Raw genomic sequence first — 26808 nt, 5'->3', positions numbered from 1 at the left:
AGAAGATGAAGATGAAGAAGAAGAAGGAGGAGATGGAGGAGAAGATGAAGATGGAGAGGAAGAAGGAGATGGAGGAGAAGATGAAGATGGAGAAGAAGGAGGAGAAGGAGATGGAGGAGAAGATGAAGATGGAGAAGAAGGAGGAGAAGGAGATGGAGGAGAAGATGAAGATGGAGAAGAAGAAGGAGGAGGAGGAGATGGAGGAGAAGATGAAGATGGAGAAGAAGGAGGAGAAGGAGATGGAGGAGAAGATGAAGATGGAGAAGAAGAAGGAGGAGAAGGAGATGGAGGAGAAGATGAAGATGGAGAAGAAGGAGAAGAAGAAGATCCTACCTTAATAATCAAAAGTTGAACATAAATGTGTATATCCGGTTTACACATATAATTTAGCTGGGAATTCTGGTAACTACTAGAACAGTATTTGAACTGCTTTCACCAAGAAACTTCCCTCAACAGCCCACATGACAGCAAATATCAAGTGAGATTTCAAAAGTCTCTGCCTCTGTGGTTAGCGGCAAACGCTCAGGTTGAAGGGAACTCTGAGGCACGATGAAATAGGTCAATTTGCTTTTCTGTTAGGTACTCTTATGGGTTGAATTGTGCCCCCCCTCCAAAAGAAATGCTTACATTTTAACCCACGGTCCCTCAGAATATAATCTTAGTTAGAAATAGGGTCTTCGCAGATCCAGTCAAGGTAAGGTGAGGTCATTAGGGTGGGTCCAATCTAATAGGACTGGTGTCCTCAGAAAAAAGGGAAATTTGGTGCAGAGGCAGACGTGCACAGACAGAAGCCAGTGTCAAGGCTGAGGCAGAATGCCTGAGGACACAAGCAGCTGGGGGGCGAGGCATGAAACAGACTCTCCCTCAGCCCTCAGAAGGAACCAGTCCTGCCGACACCTTGATCTTGGACTTGCAGCGTCCAGAGCCGTGAGTCAGCAATTGTCTACGGTCTGTCGTTGAAGTCACCCAGCTGAGGGTGCCTTTACAGTGGCCTCGGGAAACTGATACAGGCACCAACCCTAAAAACCGGGTCTTGCTGTGTTCCTGTGAAGGTGTAAGTTCAGTCACCATCTGTACCACCTGGCAAGGCTACAGCCCGTTCTTTGAGATAAAGGAAAACAGGCAGATTCAAACCCTCGCATCCCTGGATCAGTGAGATGCGCTATGGTAACCGCCCAGAAAGAAAAGAGAGATTGTGTGAGGAGAGAACGTAACATGTACCTAGAGCTGAGGTTGAGGGAAACGGAAGGCAGAGGCTTGCCTCGCTGAACACAAGTGGAAAGACCAATCAGAAAACAGTTTCCTACAGACACACAAAATATCCGACCGGGAGAAAGATGAGAGACAACTGGAACACAAAGGAAGATTTCAGACCGTGAGGAAGAGGAACTTTATTCTCTCCCTGAAGATGGATATGTTGTGAAAGAGAGGGAAAGCTACCAGCAGAGTTAAAAATAGTGAACCATGGAAAGAGATGTCTTTACCAAAGCCATTTCATTTTATTCTCATGGGCATATACTTAAAATTGATATTCACAAGCATCTACTTGCAGATGCAGATGTTCAGTAAATTCTCACTGAACAGATAGTGTCTATCATACCCTCCAATCAACAGGGCATACGGCACGAGGGACTTGATCAAGACTCTCTACTGCTACCTGGTGGCAGCATACACACATTTAAAAAGAGAAATAAGAATACTTCAGGGGCTCTCACGCAAAATACCGTGACTCCATAGTGCTGTGACAGAGGTCATCCGTGAGAATAGATCATTCGGGAAAACAAGAATCTACAACGAGAAACCCACTGGGAAGAAAAAAAAATGCCATTTTCAAGAATGGTCCAATCATGAAAATATAGCTTCTGAAAAAGTTGGAGAAAAATTTTTGTCTCACTGGTGCAGTGAATTGCTAGGCTTTACAATCTGAACAATCACCATAAACAAATCTAACATCCCACTGATGTCTTCAGAAGTCATTCACGATGTCAGAAGACAGTGGTTTTCAACAGTGTGTTTATTAAAAGTCCATGAAGTAAGGTCTAATCTATGACCGAATGAAAGAGTGTGCCTCAGTATCCCTCGGGGCACCCATGACTGTGCTACGTTAGCACTGGGCAGGCAGACCTGGTCTCCGTTCTGCAGCCTCAGGTTGAAGGCAGGGGTCCCATTTTTAGACCAACTGCTTTTGGTTGATGAAAATGGAAAGAGATACAGCAAGACACATGGCTGACCATCATCAGTGACCTGACCGGCACTTTTAACCTCCCGCTCAAAGTACGGCCATGACTTGATTGTGTGATGAGCCACGAAGACGTGAGTGGAAGTGAAGGTCCCCACCTTAGCAACAACACAGGCTGGGTCATACTACAGAGCTCCCAGCAAAAAAAAAAAAAAAGAGAGAGAGAGAGAGAGAAAGAAAAATAACCGATGGAAAAGTATATTTCCTAGAAACCCACATTATTTGGACAAGCTTATAAGTCAGGGAAAAAACAACATCAGAGTCATTCTTGCTTCATCACAGTGTCTGATTTTGCCAAATTCTCTCCCACCAAGTGCACAGTACATTTGTGAAAGCAAACGGACGTAGGCACGAGAATCAGGCTTTAGTCCTGCGTGAGTCAGACAGTTGTATGGAACACCTTCTTTGATGGATATATATTTTTTAAAAACCTTTCAGTCAAGAGAGATTAAAAGCTTCCCGGGGGCTGAAGTGAAAGCCCAGGATTGTTTATTAAATCTGAGGAAACCAGAACCCACAGTGGAAAATAGAAGACAGTACTAATTCGGACTTGGGCAACATGCTCCTGGAATGTATTCTGTTCAGAGGTGAACACGTCATTTGGACAAGAAAGTGTACAATAATTTTTAAGTATGCAAGTGATATAGGAAACTGTATTCCTCTCTTTAAGAATTGTTTTAAGTATTGGAATATTCTAAATAAAGCTAAGATCACTCCCCCAAAGCACCAAACCCTTCTAAGAGAAGCATCGTTTTCTCATGTTTTCAGTTTGGGGTATATCCAAATCTTAAAAAAAATGTGTAAACACACACCTGCAGAAATATACAGTTTGTGTGTGTGTATGTGTGTGTGTGTGTGTGTTACTACTTGGAAATCAAATGGGAAAACCCTAAAAGGAACAAAACAAGTGAAGATCACATGCATAACAATGCACCAGAGAGAAAGAAGGAAAGACAGATGACAACTTTGGCTTCCCAAAGTCTTTTGCAATGCTATCATCCAAGAATAACACTAGGTAGATGCTTTAAGGGTCTGACACAGAAGTCACTTAAGTGTCTACGAATGGCAGGTAATGTCTGAATGACAACCTCAACATCTATGAACTGACACTCGTGCCTCCAATGTTAGGAAGACAATAGGGAGCGGTGTGGACCATGGCACATGAGACAGTGTGCCCCGATGGGAGGTAGCCAACTGCTACTATGACCACGGGTAAGCTAGTAGTCAGATCTTCCCATTTTTGATGAAAAGCAGGAAAAGAATCCCGGCATTTTTATGTTACAATCCTTGATTTTTAAAGGTTGACCATTTAAAACTCAAAATTTCAGCCCAACCATGCTGTGCAGCTCATCACTTGGCTGGCCACGCTGCAGGCTGAATTGGGAGCACGGGACAGGGGTCTGGGACCAGGAACATCCTTTGACAAACGAATATGTGGCACGCAGACAGTTCTTTTTGAAGGCATTGGGTCTTTGCACAGGTAAATCTATTCCTGGCAATAAGGGCTACTTGCTTTCCTCCATTTCCATTTGGAAGGAGTTTCCAAAAAGGGATGGGACAAAACGACCCACTGAAACACCTTTTCCTTTTCTTATGTCTGAAGTATTTTGAATTTTATCAAAACTTTCCCACTCTGTCACCTTGGAGATATATCGGCCACTACACTTCATGTCCACTGACTGAGGGAAAGACGGGATTCCCCCGGGGAGGGGACGTAGGCTCACGGTTACCCACAAGAGGTTCTTAGAAGGGTCCCTTGTGACAGTGGCCAACAAGAGCGCGGGATGAGACACAACTGAGGAAACAAGGAGGGGAAGGGCCGGGGCTCTGTCTTCTCTGCTGTGCTCTGCAGGGACAGAGAGCGCGTGCAGAGCGCACGGCACCGGCTTAAGATGGGGAGCATTTCACCACGGACCATCTTCACCGAACTCCGTCTAGAGGTTCAAAACTGAACACGACCAAGGGGCGCCTGGGTGGCTCAGTCGTTAAGCATCTGCCTTCCGCTCAGGTCATGATCCCAAGGTCCTGAGATCGAGCCCTGCGTCGGGGCTCCCTGCTCCGCGGAGAGCCTGCTTCTCCCTCTCCCACTCCCCCTGCTTCTGTTCCCTCTCTCACTGTCTCTCTCCCTGTCAAAAATTTAAAAAAAATCTGGGCGCCTGGGTGGCTCAGTTGGTTAAGCGACTGCCTTCGGCTCGGGTCATGATCCTGGAGTCCCGGGATCGAGTCCCGCATGGGGCTCCCTGCTCAGCAGGGAGTCTGCTTCTCCCTCTGACCCTCTTCCCTCTCGTGCTCTCTCTCTCTCTCTATCTCATTCTCTCTCTCAAATAAATAATATAAAAAAAATTTTTTTAAATCTTCCAAAAAATAAATAAATAAAACTGAACACGACCGAAGTCTACAAATGCGAAAACAATCTCGCCCCTGTAAAAGTGAAGTCTGTTTCTTAATTAGTGGGGTTGAGGAGCAGACACTGGAGAGAGATGAACAATGTTTAGGAACCCACTGCCACATCGGAAATATCAGTGATACAGGCTCAGTGCAGAAATAATTACTGATGACTTTCTCCAGAACACACTCAATGTTTTGGAAATTCAAGACATGCCGAGCTTCGGAGGCAGGACGCTGATGAAGAGGCTCATCCTACCTTGAAGATGAAATCAGCCATCAGAGGTCCTGGAATCTTAAAGGTCTGCCTCTCTGAGCCCCTCTGAAATTCAACTGTGGTGTTTTCTATGACGAAAACTCCCGGGCTATTAAAGCTGTGTTCTCTTTTGCTTCCTTGAAGTGTTTTTGATTCAATAACTAAAATTTAAAAAGAGAATTTAAATGACAGGGCTGTCTTAAAAGCATTCTATTCCAAAATATAATTCACTACATATATCAGTGTATGATATCACCATGATAACAAGATATCCACCTAGTTTACATTGACTCAGTTTGGTGGAATACATATGTAAGCTTTTTAGTTGTCCACAGCTAAAGTGGTTAGGTCCTAACTTCATTGGTTAGGTCCAATTAGGTCTATTCAACTCTCTGGAGCCCTTTCTACAATAAGGGGAAAGAGAAACTGTCTCTTTCTTCAGATTTTTTCATGATGCCGCTATTATTCAAGGTAAAGATATGTTACTCATTTTATCATCCATTGAGAAGATCTTAAACCCAGTCTTTTATTTAGACAAAATCACCATGAATTTTGAATTTGCTTTTTTAAAAATAAACTTTTTGCATTGAAATAATCAGAGATTCAGAGGAAGGTGCCAAAATAGTAGAGAGGTCCTATATACTGTTTATCCAGTTTTACCCAAAGGAATGGTTACATCTTATGTAACTAGAGTACAATATCAAGGCCAGGAAATTGCCATTGGTACAATGTGAGCATTTGTACCACATTCAACAGCATCTATCACACATCACCGCGATCGAGATAGAGAAATACTACATCACCGCAAAGATCTCTGTCCTGCATGTTATCGCTTTATTCACATTTGCTTTTATATGAACAGAAGGGCTTTTAGATCTCCTACAGAAAAAAGTCCACAGTTCAACCCCTACTTTATTTAAATGATTTTCCTTTCCTCCCTTTTTTTCCCTTTTATTTTGTAAATATCACCATCCTTAGTGGACCTGATCTGAGGTTGAGAGAGGAAATTTTTGTGTAAAAAAAACAAACAAGGCTAGGGGTTGAGGCACCTGCCTTTCTGACCCCAGCTCTATCTCTAAACCTTGGGTTTTCACTGCCTCATTTCTAAAATGTGGTGTCAGAGCAGACACTCCTACAGGTCTTCTACTCTGAAACCTACACTTGGATTTATGGATATTCAATGGTTCTTTGACCACCTTGAACAAAGGACACAACAGAACCCGAACCCCAGGAAAGCTGATAAAGCACAACAAAACCGTCTGGCACTGGGGGCTGCCATCTGCACGTGGCTATGCTTGGCTATTTTCCTTTGACTGCACTCTGCCCCTGGAGCATCTGCAGGAATCCAAGCGTCCTGGACAGACTGTGTAACAGGCATGAGGAGACATCCCTGATTATGCCTGACAGGCAGGCTGGGAACTTTTCTGGGAAAACTCAAAGGCTGGACATGAGCTCCTTGATCTGCAGGAGTCATTAACGGTCGAAGAATTCTGCTGGCTACTCTCAGGCACACAAAACCCCAACCATGTTGGCCCTGATCTCCATGACCGCAGATTTTTGGAAAGTGTGAGATTAAATTCATCTCCTAGTTCCAATGAAGATATAAAGCTGAGTGTTATAAAGTGAGCTGTCAGTAAAAATGAGATGGGGAGCTGCAGATGGTAAGAAGGCCCTCTCCTGGGTGGATTATCCCTCTAAAGGAAAGGAGGAGACGTAGCGAGCGTTCCAGCCGCATCATGACACAGAGTGAAGCTGGACAAAATCCACCCTGACAGAAGGCCTGCAAAACACTGAGCTCCTAGCCTGAGGTTCAGCCTGAAATGAGCTGACTAAATTCAAATAGTGTTCTGTGCTGGGGTTGTGATTGCCCGGCATTAGCCTTCTGGACCACAGTGTCCCGAGGGCCGTCGGGCTGCAGAGCTATGGCGGGATGTCAGAATCTGGGAGGAAGGGAAGACCAGTAGGACAGCCACCCTCTAAAACCAAAGGCCAGCATTTCTGTTAGTCTGGTCCTGGTGTTTTGTGTTTTGGTGTCAAGTCTATTCCATTACTTGGACAGCGTCCAAGCCTTTAGTGGCAAGGACATGAGAACATAAGAATTATCCAAGTCCAATACCCAATTATCCATATGCTTATGAGAAAATGTCTTCATTGCAATGATTTAAAAAAGCTTCCAGCTCTGTAGGTCACGAACACCCGTTGCATATATAGGAGGTGGAAGGCAGAGGCTCTGACCTCTCTTGTATAACAGAGTCAGAAGTGGGTGGATAAAGACAGGGGGAGTGATTTGATGAAGGTGGAGTTCATTGATACAAATGATTCTGACAACTGGACTGACAAAGCCAGTGTGATAAATCTCCGGGTGAGGCAGGGGCCAGTGGAGCTTTTCAAAAGTTGTCATTTTTTGCAGATGGTAAATTTGCTTCTCTTTAGTGCCTATGCCTCTTAAAATAAGTGACAGACAGGGTTGGTGAAAACCAACAATTTAGATGATGCATTGACTTACAAATACATTTTTAAGTTTCATTGCTTTCTAGCATTCCACTGTATTCGACTGCAGCCCTATGTTGTGTTAAAGTATAATTCATGGCTCGTGAGATCAGCACACAGGATCCTTGAGCTCTCAGAGCCTTCCCGGATCCCTCTGTGGTTTCTGCAGCAAGAGAGCTCCTGCTGGATGGAGAACCCCGGAAGCCCGTAAACACACCCACCACTACGGAAAGCAGAGGGTACGGGCCTTCATCCCCGCTATCCACTGCTGACTTCTTTCTCCTCCTTAGGCCCTCTTAAATCCCCCAAATCTTCACAACTCGAGTCTATAATGGTGCCTTTAAATATTCTGATCCATCCCAGTTGTTAATAAAATAAATGATAACTATAAAGACGATGGAGGTGTCTTGGTGCTTCTAGTGGAAGGAGGAGTGCCAGTCCAGGCTTCCTTCAGAAGAGGCAGCCTCCTGTTAACCATCCTGGAAAGGTCTCCTTACAATCTAAGGCCACAGAAGTATCGCTAGGTAAACACATAACACGCGTTCAGCACAGTGAAGTCACTTATAAATACACCAAACTGAGGCTTAGAGTCGAGTGATATTTAACGGTGCATGCACATGTGATCCAACATCCACATCCTTTGGGCAGTAGGCATCTATGTTTATATTTTTAGAGTTGACCCTTGAACAACATGGGTTTGAACTGGGCAGGTCCTCTGAGAGAGGGATTTTTTTTTTTCCCCTAAACACAGTCCAGTCTTGTAAATGTATCTCTCTTCCTTATGACCTTCTTAATCACATTTTCTTCTCTCTAGCTTACTTGATTTGAAGAATATTGTGTATAATACAAATAACATACAACATACGTGTCAACTGACTGTTTATGTTGTCAGTAAGGCTTCTGCTCAACAGTAGGCTGTTAGCAGTTAAGTTCTGGGATGGAGTCAGGACGCCTGCGTGGTTCAGTTGGTTAAGTGTCTGCCTCCGGCTCAGGTCATGATCCCAGGGTCCTGGGATCGAGCCCCATGTTGGGCTCCCCGCTCAGCGGAGAGTCTGCTTCCCCCTCTGCCCCTCCCCCTGCGCACACATACGCGCACGGTCTCCCTCTCAAATAAATAAATAAAATCTATTAAAAAAAGGTTTTGGGGGATTCAGAAGTTTCATACACATTCTCCACTGTGCAGGAATCAGCACCCCTAAGCCCCACATTGTTCAAGGGTCAACTGTATATGTCTGTATATGGTCATCAACAGGACTTTAGAGGACAAGAAAAACCCCAGAACAACAACAAAACGATTCTCCCTATCAATAAGGGAGTTTTCAGTTAATGGTGTCTTGGCTTCTCAAGTCTATTGCAATCAAACGCATTTAATCCTAATGTGTTGCTACAATAAAATCTCTTTTGCAGGAATCCTGTTAGGGCTTCAATTTTTGAAGTTTTAGGGAAATTTGGGACTAGGCAATTGGGATAATGCTGGGGCGAGGCGTGGGACAGGACTGGAAATTTAGGATCTACACCCCTCTAGGCAATATGTAAGATAGACATTCCATTCCACGGCAAAGAGACTGACATTAACATTACTGGGTGTTCTCGGTTCTTCATTATATAGCCTTTTGGAGGGTTGTAATTAATACAGATCTCAAAAGAATGATTTATTACAGCAAAGTAAGCTTTATTTCAGGAATATATCTTTGTTTCAAATAAAAAAATTAAGAAAACAGTTGTATAAATCAAGAAAATAAAACCATTTCTATATGTAGATATTCGGAAATGTTAACTAAACCCTTTGGAAATGAAGCCAGTTCTATTCATCAGCAGAGAAGGATAACTTTCGGGAACCCTTCCAGAGCCAACTCCAAGACGGTTGAGTGGAGAAATATTCCAAGCAACAGTCTGTCACCTTTGGAGAAATGGGAGCATTTTTGAGCCCTGTTCTTGGAACAGTGCCAGTTTTGAGTATAAAGTTATGTTTAATATGCCAGAACATATTTGCATGTAAATGAATATTTTGCCTTTAAGTATTCATCTTTGCTTATTCTGTTTAGTGTCTATGTATTTTGATTTTGGAACTTACAAACCTAGTTTTGGAGCTGAATTTTTGGGAATTGCCTTTAGCATCCTGAGAAAATTGGGCCCAGTCACTGAATATTTTTTTAAACATCTTTCTGATATGCCATAAAATTCACGTGCCATAAAATTCGCCCATTTATAACACAGTTTAACGATTTCAGTATATTCACAGAGTTGTGAAAAACATCACATCACCATGATCTAAGTTTAGAACATTTTTGTCATCCCCAAAAGAAACCCTATAGCCACTAGCAGTCATGCCCCCATCTCCCCACCAACCCGACTTCCCCCAGCCCCAGGCAACCACCAAGCTACTTTCTGTCCATAGATTTGCTTTTTCTGGACATGTCATATAAATGGAATCACATGTGGCCTTTTGCATCTGGCTTCTTTCACACAGCATCATGTTTTCAAGGACCATTCATGTGGTAGAATGTGTCGTGCTCCATTCTCTGCTTTAGCTAAATAATATTCTACATATGTCATATTTTATTTATCCATCCATCAGCTGATGGACATTTGGGTTGTTTTCACCTTATGGTTATCATGAATAACGCTACTAGTATGATTCAGCGCTTTGTATTTTTGAATCCCAAACTGTATGTTCCAATGTGATTCCCTCAAATGATTCACAAAATTTGGATCTGAATGTTTTTTACCTGTTTTCAAAAATCAAGGATAAAGGTTTACTCTCATCAAGAGCTATAGGCTTTAAGCCATTTTAAAATGCTGAGAAAATGTTTTGATGTTTCCTTACAGAGAAAGCCTTGAATACAGTGACCCTTACAGGACTGTAAACATTTTAGTTAAAAAAAAAATTGGTCACACCTTTTAGTCATAATTGATAAAATAAAGGGTAAAAGAAAATAAAAGACTTTCAAACAATGGTTCACCCTTACTGCCCCAAAGATATTCTCTTGCTTCTCTGATTGAGATTATAATGTACTACAGAATTTCTTGTTTTTTCAAGATTTTAATCTACATTATTGGTGATCTTAAACATTTTTACTTAAATGTTTTGACATAAACTTTTCTCAAAGAACATTTCTGGTTGGAATATTACTACTGAATTCAAAATGTACAAATACACACACACACACACACACACACACACACACACACACACACACACACTTAAAAGCTACCAAAAACATGATGCTTGTGGCCCAGAGAAAATTTTACAAGTCAAAAATCTAGGATGGTGGCTCAGAAAAAAAAGGGGGGTGGGCAATCTGTGTAGCACTTTGATCCATTGGACCTTGATTTGTGTAGCTTTAAAATAGTTATAAGTACTGTTTTGCACTTTTATGGAAAGAGATGGCTGAACTCAGTAAGGTTCTTCAAGGCCAGGGAACCAGTCCTGGCAAAGACACATTCACCTATGAAAAAGACTAAGAAAGTCCTGTCTCTGGCCACAGGGAGACCTTGGGAAAGAAACAGACAAACTCCGCTATTTCCTGTTCTGTTAGGTCCTAAGAGATCAAAAAACAAAGAGGAGATGCCACCTGACTTTGGCCAAAGAAACAATATTTAGTGTCAATCTTCTATCATTTCAAACTCCGTATTCTGGGAAACCAGTGCTTATTTTCGCTGCCCCTGGACCTGAAGTTGCGATGTGTTGGTAACAAAGCTTATACTTTTCGGGCGCCCGGGTGGCTCAGTCGTTAAGCGTCTGCCTTCGGCTCAGGTCATGATCCCAGAGTCCTGGGATCGAGTCCCACATCGGGCTCCCTGCTCAGCGGGAAGCCTGCTTCTCCCTCTCCCACTCCCCCTGCTTGTGTTCCTGCTCTCACTGTCTCTCTCTGTCAAATAAATAAATAAAATCTTTAAAAAAAAAAAAACAAAGCTTATACTTTTCAGCTATAATCACTGATACGGTTCTGTGTTTTAAAAAAATTTATTTTTGTCCCAAACTTTTGAAATCTCCAGAAAACTCTTGAATACTATTCTACTCTCCCCATAAAAATAGTTTATTTCCCATACAACTTGATTTCCTCTCCCACAGGGAGACTAATCCCAAACCGGTATATTTCCAAACACTGGGGCATGAGAACAGAAAAATTCAGGGTATTGATCATTCCCTAGTGATACAGATGATTTCACGATGGTTGGCAAAATCCTTGAGATATTTTCCTACCTACCCATTAACACAAAGAAAGATTTTTCTTGTTGGCTAAATAAACTATCAGGAAATAAAAACATGTCAGGATTAAATTGTACTTACAAAGATGCGCTGGTCCTTTCACTGTAATTCTTACACTCCGACTTCCCAGAGGGACAGCAATTACATTTTCTTCCCCTAAGAAAGAATGCGCGACAAATGTAGTGAAACTTATGCCCGAAAGGCCTATCAACATAAGCAAGTCAATCAGAACGGAAGCATTTGCAAAGGGTTCTTTACCTACACTTCACCTCAGAGTCAAGAAATCTCTGGAAAGCACCTACTGTGTGTATAAGGCATATTCATACTACTCATAATTTCACTTAAAAGCATTTTTAAAAAAAATTAAAGAAAAGTTTAAAATGAATTCCCTGGCCTACCATCTCAATTGCCTTCCTCCCCCAGCCCTCAACTGCATGCTTTGATGGGGAGTTGGGGGGGGGCCCTCAAACTAGGGCCCCGGGGCCAAGTCTGGCCACACCCATTCACTTAAGGCTGCTTTACCCTACCCAAAGGTAGAGTTGAGTAGTTGTAACCAAGACAACAGGGCTCAGAAAGCCTAATCTATTTACTATCTAGTCCTACACAGAAAAATGTTTGACGATCCCTGGCCTAGATCATTATCTTGGGGCAATCCTAGTCTTCAGAGAGGTTTTTCCTTTCCTGCTTTTACAAGTTCTGAAATTAATTTTCATGGCTGCATAATAATCTAGACTCATATATAAAATTTTACCCCAGTAGTCCCCAATTTGAACATTAAGCCTGTTACTAAATGGTATTAGCATATTATCAATGATATGAATTACTTCAAGCAGATGTTTTTGTTTAACTTAGAACAAATTTTCTGGATAAATTCTGGGGCGAAATTGTTGGATCAAAGGATGTTAGTATGTTTGCTGACTTGTTTATAAGTTTTTATTAGATAAAAATATGTTTATTATTGAAAATTTAAAAATGCAAATAAGCAAGAAGATAAAATAAAACTATTTCTAATCCTGCTGCCCAGAGAGCATCACTTCTAACATTCAGATAAATATTCTTTCCAAATTTTCCGTTTGTTCCTAACATACATACATGCAAAATACCTGCATACATGCAAAATATATACATGCATACATACATGCAAAAAAACAAAACAATGGACACTATTTAAATGTCCACCATTATAGGAGAGCTGAAACAAACAATTATATTTCTGTACTAAAGAATACCCTATGTCTGGTAAAAGTAATGATAAGAAGCTATAGGACTTGAGCGCCTGGGTGGCTCAGTTGGTTAAGCAACTGCCTTCGGCTCAGGTCATGATCCTGGAGTCCCAGGATCAAGTCCCGCATCGGGCTCCCTGCTCCACAGGGGGGCTGCTTCTCCCTCTGACCCTCCCCCCTCTCATGTGCTCTCTCTCTCTCTCTCATTCTCTCTCTCAAATAAATAAAATCTTTATAAAAAAAAAAAGAAGCTATAGGACTTGATGTGAAAAGAAAGCCAACATACATACTGATGAATAAAAAAGGAAGTTAAAAAGCGATATATATGGGCAATGATTTCTTGGATATGATACCAAAAAGCACAGTTAACACATGAAAAAATAAATTACCTAGACTACATCATAATTAAACTTTTGTGCATCATAGGATACGATCAACAGAGTAAAAAAGCAACCCATGAAATGGGAGAAAATATTTACAAATCACGTATCAGATAAAGGGTTAATATCCAGAACATATAAAGAACTTGTATAACTCAACAATAATAGCAACAACCAACCAACCCAAAGTAAAAATGAGCAAAGGACTTGAACAGACATTTCTCTCAACAGAATATACAAATGGTCAATAAGTGCATAAAAACATGCTCAACATCACTAGTTTTTAGGGAAATGCAAATAAAACCATAATGAGATCCCACTTCACATCTATTAGGATGGCCATTATCAAAAAAACAAAACAAAAAATAATCCTCAGGATGAGGAGAAATTGGAATGCTTGTGAACCACTGGTGGGAATATAAAATAGTTCAACCACTATGGAAAACAATTCCTCAAAATATTATATACAGAATTACCATATGATTCAGCAATTCCACATCTGGGTTTATACCCAAAAGAATTGAAAGCAGAGATTCAAAGAGATATTTGTATACCCGTGTTCATAGCATTATTTACAATAGTCAAAAGGTGGAAACAACCCAAGTGTCCATCAACAGATGAGTGGAAAGCTATCATGTGGGACATATATACAATGGAACATTATTAAGCCTTAAAAAGGGGAAATTCTGACACATGCTATGCAATAGGGATGAACCACAAAGATGTTATGCTAAGTGAAATAAGTCAGTCACAAAAGGGTAAATACTGTGTAATTTCATTTGTATGAACAGTCAAGTTCATAGAGACAGAAAGTAGAGTGGTGGTTGCCAGGGCTTGGGGTAGGAGACAATGGAGAGTTCTTGTTTGTTTAGTGGGTACAGATTTCAGCTTTGCAAGATGAAAAAACCTGGAGACAGACTGTGGTAATGGTTGCATATCAATGTGAATGTATTTAATGCTGCTGAACTATACACTGATTAACATGGTAAATTGTATGTTACGCATATTTTACCACATTAAAAAAATGCATGAGGCATAAACTCATTATAAAGTACGTGTTTAATATTGCATTTTCATGTGTATGTTATTTATAGCTGTATTTATATTATATTATATTATATATATTTATATTGCTATAAATATATACATGTATATAATACTTCATATTGTGTGTAAATGCATTGAATAACATTATATACACATAATAATATGAAAATGCATAGCAGTATGCAAATGCCTATCAGTAAATAACAGAGTGGGATTTTAATTATTTAATCCTTTAAATTCATGGAAGAGTTTTCACCAAATCTTTGACAGCAGTTACCTCTTAGAAAAGAAATGAAAGTTCTAGGAATGAGTGAAGAAGAACATAGTTCTGTATTTTTTGTTTGGTATAGTGACAATGTACTGATGAGTTACTTTTCAAATACAATGTTCAAAAGCTAAAAACATTTTTTACAAAAGAAGATAGAAAATGAAAAAAAAAAAAAAAAAAGGATCAGGGCCCAAAAGTTTTACTGGATGAGTTTTGCTAAATCTTAAGTAACATGTAAGCACATAAAAAGAAGACTGAAAGGTTCTCAGAAATGTACAATTAAAATAACTCAGATACCCAAACCAAACACAGAGAGCACAAAAATTAACAGATGAACCACATCTTAATTATGACTATGGATATATAAAAATAATAAATAAAATACAGCAAATTAATTCCAGAATTCTATCATAAGAATTATACATCATGAGTAAACAGAATATATTCTAAAAGTGAATTACTGACAACATAAAACTTGTTAATGTAACTGGTTATATTAACAGATCAAAGAAGGTAAACATTATGATCATTTAAATGAAAAAGGTGTCTGATACAATTCAGTATACATTATGATAAGATTCCTATTAAAGCCAGGGATAGAAAGAAACATCCCCAATTTGATAAAGAGTAAGAAGCCATGAGCACACTTCATGGTGAAACTCAATGATAGAATTACTTCCACCACAGTAACAAAGCAAGCATTATCATCATCATCTTTTCCATGCTCTTCTGGAGATCCTTATGCTATTCAATGTAATTAGAAAATAAATAACTTATAGGAATATATGTTAGAAAGAAAAAATTTTAAATACCATTATTTGTAATTGTCAAGTAAAACTTCAAGAAGAAAAAATCTATTACAGGCCAATAACCCTGATGAATATAGATGCAAAAATTCTCAGTTAAATAGTAGCAAACCAAATTCAATAGCACATTAAAATGATCATTCACCATAATCAAGTGGGATTTACTTCCTGGGATGCAAGAATGGTTCAACATATACAAATCAATCAATGTGATACATCACATTAATAGAATGAAAGAAAATCCTATGATTATCTCTATAAAAACAGAAAAAGCATTTGACAAACTTCAACATCCACTCATGATAAAAACTCTTAGCAAATTAGGCATAGAACAAATGTATCTCAACATAATAAAGGTAATATATAACAAGCTCATAGCCAGCATCATAGTGAATGGTGAAAGGTTGAAAGCTTTTCCTCTAAGATCAGGAACAGAAAAAGATGCCCATTCTCACCACTTCTATTCAACACAGTACTGGAAGACCTATCTAGAGCAATAAGGCAAGAAAAAGAAATAAAAGATGCCAGAATTGGAAAAGAAGTAGTAAAAATGTCTCTATTTGCAAATGACATGATTTTCTATAAAGCTGACCCTTGAACAATGCAGAGGTTAGGGGCATCAACCACTCATGCCATCAAAAATCTGCATGTAACTTCCCCCAAAACTTAACTGCTAATAGCCTACTATTGACCAGAAGCCTTACAGATAACACAATGAATACATATTTTATATGTTATATGTATTATACACTGTATTCTTACAATAAAGTAAGCTGATGAATACATATTTTATTTTATATGTTATATGTATTATACACCGTATTCTTACAATAAAGTAAGCTGATGAATACATATTTTATATGTTGTATGTATTATACACTGTATTTTTACAATAAAGTAAGCTAAAGAAAAGAAAATGTTTTCAAGAAAGTCATAGGGAAAAGAAAATACATTTACAGTACTGGATTGTATTTATCAAAAATAAAAATCCACATATAAGTAGACCCATGCAGTTCAAACTCATTGTTGTTCAAGAGTCAACTGTATAGAAAATCCTAGAGTTAACATAAGATTAACATACAAATATCAGCAGCATTTCTATACACTAACAATAAATCTTTTGGGAAAAAAAGTAAAGAAATTGATCCCATTTACAATAGCATCAAAACAATACTTAGGGACAAATCTAATGAAGGAGGTGAAAGATCTCTACTCTGAAAACTGCAAGACAGTGATGAAGGAAATTGAAGAAGATACATACAAATATAAACGTATCTTATGATATCTTATGTTCATGGTTTGGAAGAATTAATATTGTTAAAATATCAATACTACCGAAGGCCATCTATAAATTTGATGGAATCCCTATTAAGTTTCTAATAACATTTTTCACAGAAGTAGAAAAATACTCTTAAAATTTACATGGAACTACAAAAGACTCCAAATAGACAAAGAAATCCTGAGAAGGAATAACAAAGCAGGAGGCATCAAACTTCTTGTTTTCAAGCTATACTTGAAAAGCTACAGTTATTAAAACATGTGGAATGTTGGGGCACCTGGGCAGCACAGTCAGCTGAGTGTCCAACTGGCAGTTTCAACTCAGGTTGTGATCTCAGGGTCATGAGATCCAGCCCCCGCCCACCTTTCCCATCAGGCTCTGTGCTCAGACTCTCTTTCCCTCTGCCCCTCCCCCATCGAGCTCGCTCGCTCCCTCTCTCTCAAATAAGTAAATCTTTTTTTTTAAAGTGTAGTATGTCATAACAAAAACAAAAAAATAGACCAATGGAAAAGTATCAAGAGCCCAGAAATAAATCCAAGCACATACAGTCAACTAATATTTGACAAGGGAGCCAAGAATACTCAAAGGAGAAAAAACAGTCTCTTCAATAAATATGCTGGAATAATTGGATTCTCACATGTAAAAGAATAAAACTGGACCCATATCTTACACCACTCACAAAAATTAACTTGAAATAGCTTAAAGACTTAAATGTAAATATCTGAAACCATGTAACTCCTAGAAGAAAACATAGGAATACAATCTCTTTGACATGGGTCTTGGTAATGATTTTTTTGATATAACACCTAAAGCTCAAGCAACAAAATAAAAGATAAACAAATGGGACTACATCAAACTAAAAAGTTTTTTTGCACGGCAAAAGAAACCACCAACAAAGTGAAAAGACAACCTATGGAATGGAAAAAAATATATGCAAAGCATGTATCTGATAAGGGGTTAATATCCAAAATTTAGAACAAACTCATACAACTCAATAGCAAAACAAACAAAAACCCCAATTTAAAATGGGCAAAGGACCTGCATAGTCATATAGCCAAAGAAGATATACCAAAGGCCGATAGGTACATGAAAAGATTCACAACATTACGAGCCATTAGGGAAATGCAAATTAGAACTACAATGAGATATCACCTCATGCACGTTAGAATGGCCATAATCAAAAAGACAAGAGATAACAAATGGTGGCATGGATTTGGATAGAAGGAAACTTTTGTGCACTGTTGATGGGATTATAAATTGGAACACCCACTGTGGAAAACAGTATGGAGTATCTCCAAAAAACGAAAACTAGAGCAATTCTATGATCTAGCAATTCCACTTCAGGGAATATAACCAAAGGAAATGAAAATACTAACAAAAAGATGTCTGCACCTGCATGTTCATAGGCATTATTTACAATAGCCAAGACATGGAAACAACCTAAGAGTCCATCAATGAATGAAAAGATATAAGTTGTGGTATATATGTATACAATAGAATATTATTCAGCCATTAAAAACTGAGAAAATCCTACCATCTGCAAGAACATGGATGGACCTCAAAGGCATTATGCTAAGAAAAATAAGTCAGCTGTAGAAAAACAAAAACTGTATGATTTCACTCATATGTGGAATATAAAAACAAAACAAAACAAAAACAAACTCATAGAAAAACAAATCAGACCAGTGGTTACCAGAGGCAGAGCGTGGGGGAAGAAGATGTTGGAAGAAAGTGATTGAAAGGTACAAATTTCCAGTTATAAGACAAAAAGCCTAGGGATGTAATGTACAACAGGATGACTACAGCTAACAGTGATGTATAATATATAGGAGAAATTTTCTCATCACAAGGATAATTTTTTTTCCTTATTCTTTCTCTTCTTTCTTTTCTTTTAATTGTATCTATATGAGAAGATGGATGTTAGCTGAACCTACTATGGTACTCATTTCACAATATATGTAAGTCAAACCATCGTATTTTATGCCTAAAACCTATACAGTGATGTTCGTCATTTATTTTTCAATAAAACTAGGGGAAAAAACTATAAACTCCAAAAAAAGTTCAGTAAGTATTCTGATATTAAATAAACTGCTTTTGTGCATTCTAACTAATATTTAATTGTATACTTTAACTGTATTTTATAACTAACATATATCATACTTACATAAATGTTAATATATTAATATACAATATCACATATATATACATACACTCTAATATTTATTCTTAGTCTATCGCCTGAAAATCCAATAAATATTAACCAACTCAAAAAGAATGAACATTCTTGCATCCATGTGGTGCCTCCAAATACCATTTCCCACTAAAAAGAACCAGGGCTCCTTTAAGGAAATGGTTCAATCCAGGTCTGGGTCAGAAAAGGAACTAGCTAATCTTAGAATTTTGCTATGGAATAATAAAAGGGAGCTCTCAAAGATATGAATCATGTGCACTGAACTGAAGTTATGTGAAAGGACTTCAGAGTCAACATAAAGAGTATCCAATTGGGCAAAAATGTGACAATTTGAACATTAATAAGAATAATAACTGCAAAGAAGTGAATCACATGAAATATGTTTAAATCCTTAAGTCCTTAATAACACTGGAAAAAAAATCACTGGTCACATTCTGAGGATGCTACAAACCAGCTCATTGTTTTGAAAACTGATAAATAAAGACAAAAGAATAATGCATTTACCATGCCTTTCTACACAAATTGTACTTCAGGGAAACCAAACAGTTGATGAGGTGAAGTTTTTCTTTACAGAAGTACCCAAGCTGATAAGTGAAGGACTGATATATTATCATCATTTAAACATTAAGTATCCATAGCTATAGCATCACAGTAAGACAGAAAGCCATACATTATGTATCTCCTAATATGATGCATTAGGAAGTACATAACACCTACTTTAAAGTATTCTTACCGAAACAAACAAACAAACAAACACACACATCTGATTATGATCAAGCTTTCATATCTAACAACCCACTAATAGGAAATGTAGGGTACAAAGGAAAATACTAAACCACATCATGGAAATGTAACGAGAAAAATATAGATTATGGGAAAATCTGTAAGACAAATGAGCAGCTTCCTTAACAAATAAATATCAAGGGGGAAAAAGGACATACTTATAATTAAAAACAAATTAAGAAACATAATTAAGGATAAAAAGAGAGGAGGACGTACTTATAATTTAAAAAAAGAGTTAAGAGACATAACATACAAATGCAACATACAAATCTTATTTAGAGACTAACTTGAATAAGCAAGCAAAACTGACGGAGTAAGGAACTCTGAAAACCACTCCTTCATGAAAACATGCACACACAAAAATGGCCAGAATCAACATTTTCAAAATTCTGGAAATTAACTAAGGCTTGCAGCAATCTGGGCAGAATTTATTCAAGAAAAACACTGGGTAAGAACAACAAATTTTATGGCATTTTAAATTGCCTAGTCCCATATCCCCCATTCTCAGCCTCCACTGTAACCTTGAAAACCAACATCCCATAGTCATTGTGAAAATCAGCAGCCTGGAAGATGCTGCAGGGGTGGATTATGGTTGGAGCTCCTTCAAAGCTCCAATTCTCAACTGTCTTTATTTGACCTGAACGATGGTTCCTTGGAAGACCTCACTCACAAAGCTGTCTTTATTTTGCCTACCTAGGAGCTTGCCCAGTACAAACAGCCTTCTCCCGAGGGGCACTTGTCCAAAACAATCAGAGGCAGTTGTTTAACATTGAGGCTGCCCAAGGTGGTAGATAACAGTTGAAGAAAACAAGCTATCCAAAAAGCTTAAAAGGAAAAGCTGGAGAATAGAGATGTCCACAGGGGGCTTTGAAAAGTGCCAACACACCCCTGGGAATCTAGAAGGCCACACATATGTGGAGGGCTGTGTGCATGCTCAGGGCTGTGTCCATACTCAGAGAAGACATGAGAAGGCCCTAAATTCTCACCTCTGGCTGACCCTGAGACTCTGCAACAAGCAGGAAGTGAAGGCTATAAGAGAGTTGTCAACTGCCTGGTTGAGTGTTGAACTGTGCCTTAACACACACACAGAGCCCCTTAGTAAAGACTTATTGATTTTAGACATTTTAAGTCATTAGCTGACCACTAAACCAACTGAGCAGAGACTTTAGTAGTTACACGTGACAAAGAATACAGACTTTACAAAATTGGTTAAAAAAATTACTTAACACACAGGAGCAACAAACAATAACAAACTCTGGTTGTCGGGGGAGAATTTGACTTCCAGATATGCAACATTATATTTAAAATGCCCAATTTTCAACAAAAAGTTACAAGACCTACAAAAGAACAAGAAAGTATGGCCCATACATGGGAACAATAAAAGCAACCAACAGAAACTGTCTCTGAGTAAGCCCAGAGTTGGAATTTTAGACAAAAGCTTTAAATAAACTACACTAAATATGCTCAAAGAACTAAAGGAAACCATATTTAATCTGAACAAGTAAACTATAAGATAATATTTATGAGATGATCTCAGAAAAATGAACACAGACTGGATATTTGATGACATTAAGGGATTATTGTTAATTTTTAGATGTAATAAGGGCTTTGTGATTATGTTTTTAAAAAGAGTCTTTATTTAGAATAAAGGTCTAAGATTTAAACTTATACTCTAGGCAAATATACACAAAAATAAAACAGGAATCATACATGATTGCCACGCAAAGTTTAACTCAAGGCGAAAATACACTAAATAAAGGAAGATCACTTCATAATAATCTAGGGAATAATTCAGCTATCATGACCTTCATATATGCTTTAGATAAATGGTACTAAAACACATGAAGCAAAACTATCAGAGGGAAAGGAAAAATGGGAGAAAATGTCTATTATTAATAAGACAATAATAATAATATCCTTTCAATTCTTGAAGGATATATGAGAAGGTATTTCATAGAAAATTAAAAATAACTCATAAACATAAGAAAATGCTCAGAGTCATGGAAAATTAATAAAAATACACTTAAAAGTTTTAATCTATCCTTTTAGCAAATTATAAAGACTGACAATATCCCACATTGGAAAAACTGAAGAAAACAGTTGTTAGAACTACGAGTGGGAGTGTAATTGGCAACACGTTTGTGAAAGGCAATTTGGCAATATCAACCAAAAATTGTATTGTGCATCCCAATTGATTCTGCAACTGCCTTTCCCAGAACTTTTCCTACAGAAAAAAAATCTTATAATTGTGCAGATAGATGTTTAACATACTTTACATACATAAAATCACAACTCTTTACAATGTTCACTGCAGCATTTTTGAAATAATAATGGGCATTGGAAACCACATAAACATTTATGAATGGAGGGTTTGTTAAATATATGTTGACATATCCATCAGAAAGACTGAGGCAGTCTACGTATACCAACATAGAAGTAGGTCCACGATATAGTGTGAGGTGACAAAAATGATGAAGGGTCGTTAATATAGCATGTATATTCATAGACACATACACCATCATGTCACTAATGCTTCTCTGAGGTTTAGGAATATGAATGATTTTTGTGTTGTTCCTTATGAATTTTCTGTATTTTCCAAATTTTATATAATAAAAATGTATTGATTTTATTCTACAATGTTATTTTTAAAATTTGCTCAGTTAATTGTCCAATGGCTTCAGATTTTAAGACAGCATTTATAATATTAGAGGGTGACAAGGATCTCCAAGTAGAGTCAGAGTGACTGCAATTCTTAAAAAGCTGAGGCTGGCCAACACGTTAAGGACAGTAACCAAAAATATGCACTTCACTGGTATTATTTAAGGTAGAAGAGTAAAAAATATTATATTGATGAATGACACAGAGTACAGACAACTTGTTGACTTTTTATTTGTGTCTGACTTCTCTGTCAAGAAATACTTCTATTTAAAAGTACTAAAAACTTACCAAATCACTGCTGTACACCTAAAACTAATATAACATTGTATGTTAACTACACTAAATTAAAAAAATTAATAATAAATACCAAAGTAGCACATTATAATTATCTGAAAATTTGCTTCCAAAACCTTGTTCAGAACTCTCTAATAAAATTCTGGTGATGACTACTGTTAACACTGCTATATGGTACATTTAAAAGTGGCTAAGAGAATAGATTCTAAAAATTTCCTTGGTATAATTCACTAGTTATTCCTGATTTAAAAAAAAAAAAAACAACTCTGTAAATAAAAGAAAACAAATGTTTGTTACATGATTTTAAAATGCCAGTAAAGGGACGCCTGGGTGGCTCAGTCAGTTAAGCATCTGACTCTTGATCTCAGCTCAGGTCTCAATCTTGGGGTTGTGAGTTCAATGCTGCATCAGGCTCCATGCCAGTGTGGAGCCTACTTAAAAAAGAATGCCAGTAATATGATTAATATATTTTATGCTTAAATATTAGAAATACTGCTACTTAAATAGGGAAATTAGGAATGTTAATTACCATCATTTGATTTAGGATCTTTAGGAAGACTAGCCAAAGTAACTGGGCAAGAAAAAAAAATAGTCTAAGCATTAGAAATCAGGAGGAAATTAATACATGCATACCTCATTTTATTGCCCTTTGCGGATACTGCTTTTTTTTTTTCTTTTTTCTCCCTTCCTTCCTTCCTTCTTTCCAAATTAAAGGTTTGTGGCACCCTGCATCCAGCAAGTCTATTGGCACCATTTATCCAACAGTATTTGCTCACTTGTGTGTCACATTTTGGTAATTCTCACAATATTTTAAACTTTCTCATTATTATTATTATATTTGTTATGGTAATCTGTGATCAATGATTATGACTCACTAAAGGCTCAAATAATGGTTAACATTTTTAGCAATAAAATATTTTTTAAATTAAGGTATATACATTTTTTAGATATAATGCTATTGCATACTTCATAAACTACAGTATAGTGTAAACATAACTTTGAAATGCACTGAGAAACTGAAAAGTCATTTGACTCACTTTATTGTGACATTCACTTTATTGCAGTGATCTGGAGCTGAACCTCCAATATCTCCTAGGTGTGCCTATGTTCAAAAGTTAGTAGCTTTCAGAAATACCAACAATAATCAGAAAACATAATGGAAGAAAATATCCCATTTGCAATGGCAAGAAAAAAAGATGGAATACCTTGGAATAAACTTTTTAAGAATGAGCATGAGCTACAAAAAGAAAACTTTAAATGTCTTTCTAGACATAAAAATGCTTTGAGAAAATGAAAAGGCAAAGATTAATTCATTTGACATAAAACTTAAAATTGTTGAAGACAGAAAAAATTACAATTATAGACAGTTTCCTTAATATACAAAAAGTGTTTACAAGTGAATAAGAAAAAAAAAAACACACAAATTTTCAAGAAAATTGGCCAAATGCTTGAAAAATAGTTCAAAGGAAAAAGAATTAAAATGACAAGAAGCTTATGAAAAGATGCCCAACTCACTGGTAATCACAGAAATGCAGGTTGAAAACAAGATACATTTCATTTTTTTCTATTAGTAAAAATCATAATGCTCTCATAAATTTTAATTTGTGAAGATAGCAGTAAATGTTATTGGAGGAAAAATTACCAGTATCTTTGAAAAATAAAAACATATAATCAAAGATAAACATGTATAAATGTGAACAAGCATAGCAAAACTAAGAAAAAACCCTAAATGTTCATTAATATGGGTCTGGTTAAATAAATCATGGCATGTTTTTCTAGGTCAACATTTTAAGAAGATAAAGTAGACTTTTGAGAATGAAGAGGCCACAAAGCTCAGTGATAAAATTAAGTTGTGACAAAAATTATATGTAATTATCAATTCTGTTACAGCCCTCAAATGCATAAATGTGTGGAAGGTCTGTGTTATGTTATGCACTGACACTACAGCCCAAGCTTGTAAAGATTTTGAAAGAGTGCTAAGCCCAAGTGATGTGTCCAAATAGGTTTTCATCAGCTCGGGAAAGCATTCCAATGCACATGCATTTTCAAAACAAATTTGTATTATGTATATGACATGCTACATGTTTACTGCAGAAAATTTAGAATATCCAGGCAAAGAAAATAAGCAAGTCATGAATGAATCACAATGCCAGTATGTTATCCTATTAGTGTGTTTTCTTCTTGGGGTGGGGGAAATGATTGAGTATGTATAATATATATTAATAATTTATAATGGTAACATTAAGGATTTTTAAAAAAAATACAAAAAGGCACAGAAGGATAGAAAGTAGAAGGTAAAAGTTATCCCCTATGACTTCACAAACTTCAAACCAATTCCATTTAGAGGTATAATTATTGATAGTTGCTTATATTACAGATATTTGCTGTGTGTGTGTGTGTGTGTGTGTGTGTGTGTGTCTGTGTGTCTGTTTCAACCATCACCCATTGACGGTTACACAGTCAAGTGAAACGTCTCAGACCAGAACCCATGGCATTTGATTTTAGACAGAATGCTCAAATCTGGGAACAAATGTTCTTCTGTGTAAAAGGCAACGAATTCCCAGCTGTCCATAGTATTAACCTTGGAGAGAAATGGACATTGTAGGGCAGCTGGGCAAGGCGTGGAATGAGGGGCAACCTATAAGGGACCACCGTAAAGGATTTAATGTCCTTAGAATTATAGGAAAAGAAACCTATACGACACCGCGTTAAATGTCTTCTCCTCCTAAAGTGCAATCCCCTCCTGTTTCTGTAACTCTCCCATACAGTTTGATATGTCAAGTCTCCCTGATACTTTTATAGGGCGGTACCTCCCACAAGCACCTGGAGAACTTGTTAAAACACAGATTCCCGCCCCGCCCATAGACATCCTAACCCAGAAGTTCAGGGTGGACCCCAAGAATCTGCCGATCCTAGCAGCCTCCCAGGAGGTGCTGATTCTGCGTGCTTGTGAGTCCTGCTTTGCATAGCACTGATTCTGGGAGCGCATAGGGAGGGAAAACTCCGGGTCATAATGACAGTAAGGGACGACGGCTCCACAGTCAACAAACTTGTCAGCATTTCCTCACCGCCCTGCGGGAAATGGCAGAGCTCTGCCTCTGACCAGAAATGCAGTGAGAACTCTAGCAAGACAGAGGATTTTGAGGTGGGAGGGACCAGCAGTACTAAAGTCTCTACAGCAGTAAAAACTGTTACTGGGTTTTGTAAAAGCATTTTATTAAGTAGTGGGCACAGAAGGCTATTGTTTAAAAAAAAAAAAATGATGCTGAAGGAGTAGAGAGACAGGAAGTACGTACAGTTTGTCCAAACTCTGTCGGTAAAGGTAGGGAGAAGATTAGGGTGGCAGCTAAAGATGTGGAGAATTTAAAATACATATATTTTAATATATAATTCACACACAAGTCTTAAAATTATACTTCCTTGATATCACTCATCGTCAGGGAAGCGCAAATTAAAACCACAGTGAGGTACCACCTCACACCTGTCAGAATGGCTAAAATCAAAAACAGCAAATAACAAGGGTTAGGGACGACATGGAGAAACGGGAACCCTCACGCCCTGTGGGTGGGAATGCAAACTGGTGCAGCCACTGTGGAAAACAGTAGGGAGATTCCTTAAAAAATTAAGGGTAGAACTACCATATAATCCACTAATTCCACTACTGGGTATTTACCCAAAGAAAATGAAAATACTAATTCGAAAAGATATATACACTCCTAGGTTTACTGCAGCTTTATTTAGAATAGCCAAGATATGGAAGCAACCTAAGTGTCCACTGGCTGATGGAAGGATAAAGAAGATGTGAGATATATATATATATGTTTACATATATATATATATATACATATGATACACATACACACACACATACACACACACACACTGGAATATATTTCCACCATGAAAAAGAATGAAATCTTGCCATTTGCAACAACACGGATGGAGCTAGAGAGTATTATGCTAAGCAAAGTAAGTCAGAGAAAGACAAATACTATATGATCTGACTCATATGTGGGATTTAAGAAACAAATGAACAAACAAAGAAAAAAAAAGAGACCAAGACAACCAACCAACCAACTCAGACTCTAAAATACAGAGAACACACCGGCAGTCAGCAGAGGGGAGGTGGGTGGGGGGTGGGTGAAAGAGGTGAAGGGGATGGAGAGTACACTTACGGTGATGAGCACTGAGAAATGTATGGAATTGTTGAACCACTATATCGTACACCTGTAGCTAATATAACACTGTATGTTAATTACACTTAGATAAAAAAAAAATTATACTTGTATTTAAGAT

At 37.7% G+C, this 26808-nt stretch overlaps 1 protein-coding gene across 4 annotated transcripts in view; it reads right to left on the bottom strand.

Annotated features, from left to right (window-relative positions):
* Positions 1-26808, bottom strand: part of ADAMTSL3 (ADAMTS like 3) — a 368889-nt gene that overhangs the window by 146193 nt on the left and 195888 nt on the right. For all 4 annotated transcript variants that reach the window (XM_027571545.2, XM_027571543.2, XM_027571546.2 and 1 more), the window contains exons 8-9: positions 11665-11739; positions 4884-5041 (exon numbers count right to left, since the gene is read on the bottom strand). In XM_027571545.2, the coding sequence (XP_027427346.2) occupies positions 4884-5041; positions 11665-11739 (233 nt within the window). The remainder of the gene's footprint in view (positions 1-4883; positions 5042-11664; positions 11740-26808) is intronic.

This window comes from Zalophus californianus, chromosome 6 (genome assembly GCF_009762305.2).
Source record: "Zalophus californianus isolate mZalCal1 chromosome 6, mZalCal1.pri.v2, whole genome shotgun sequence".
In the NCBI taxonomy this organism is placed as follows: domain Eukaryota; kingdom Metazoa; phylum Chordata; class Mammalia; order Carnivora; family Otariidae; genus Zalophus; species Zalophus californianus.
Note: the sequence above shows the minus strand (reverse complement) of the source record. Positions and strands in the feature narration are given on the sequence as shown.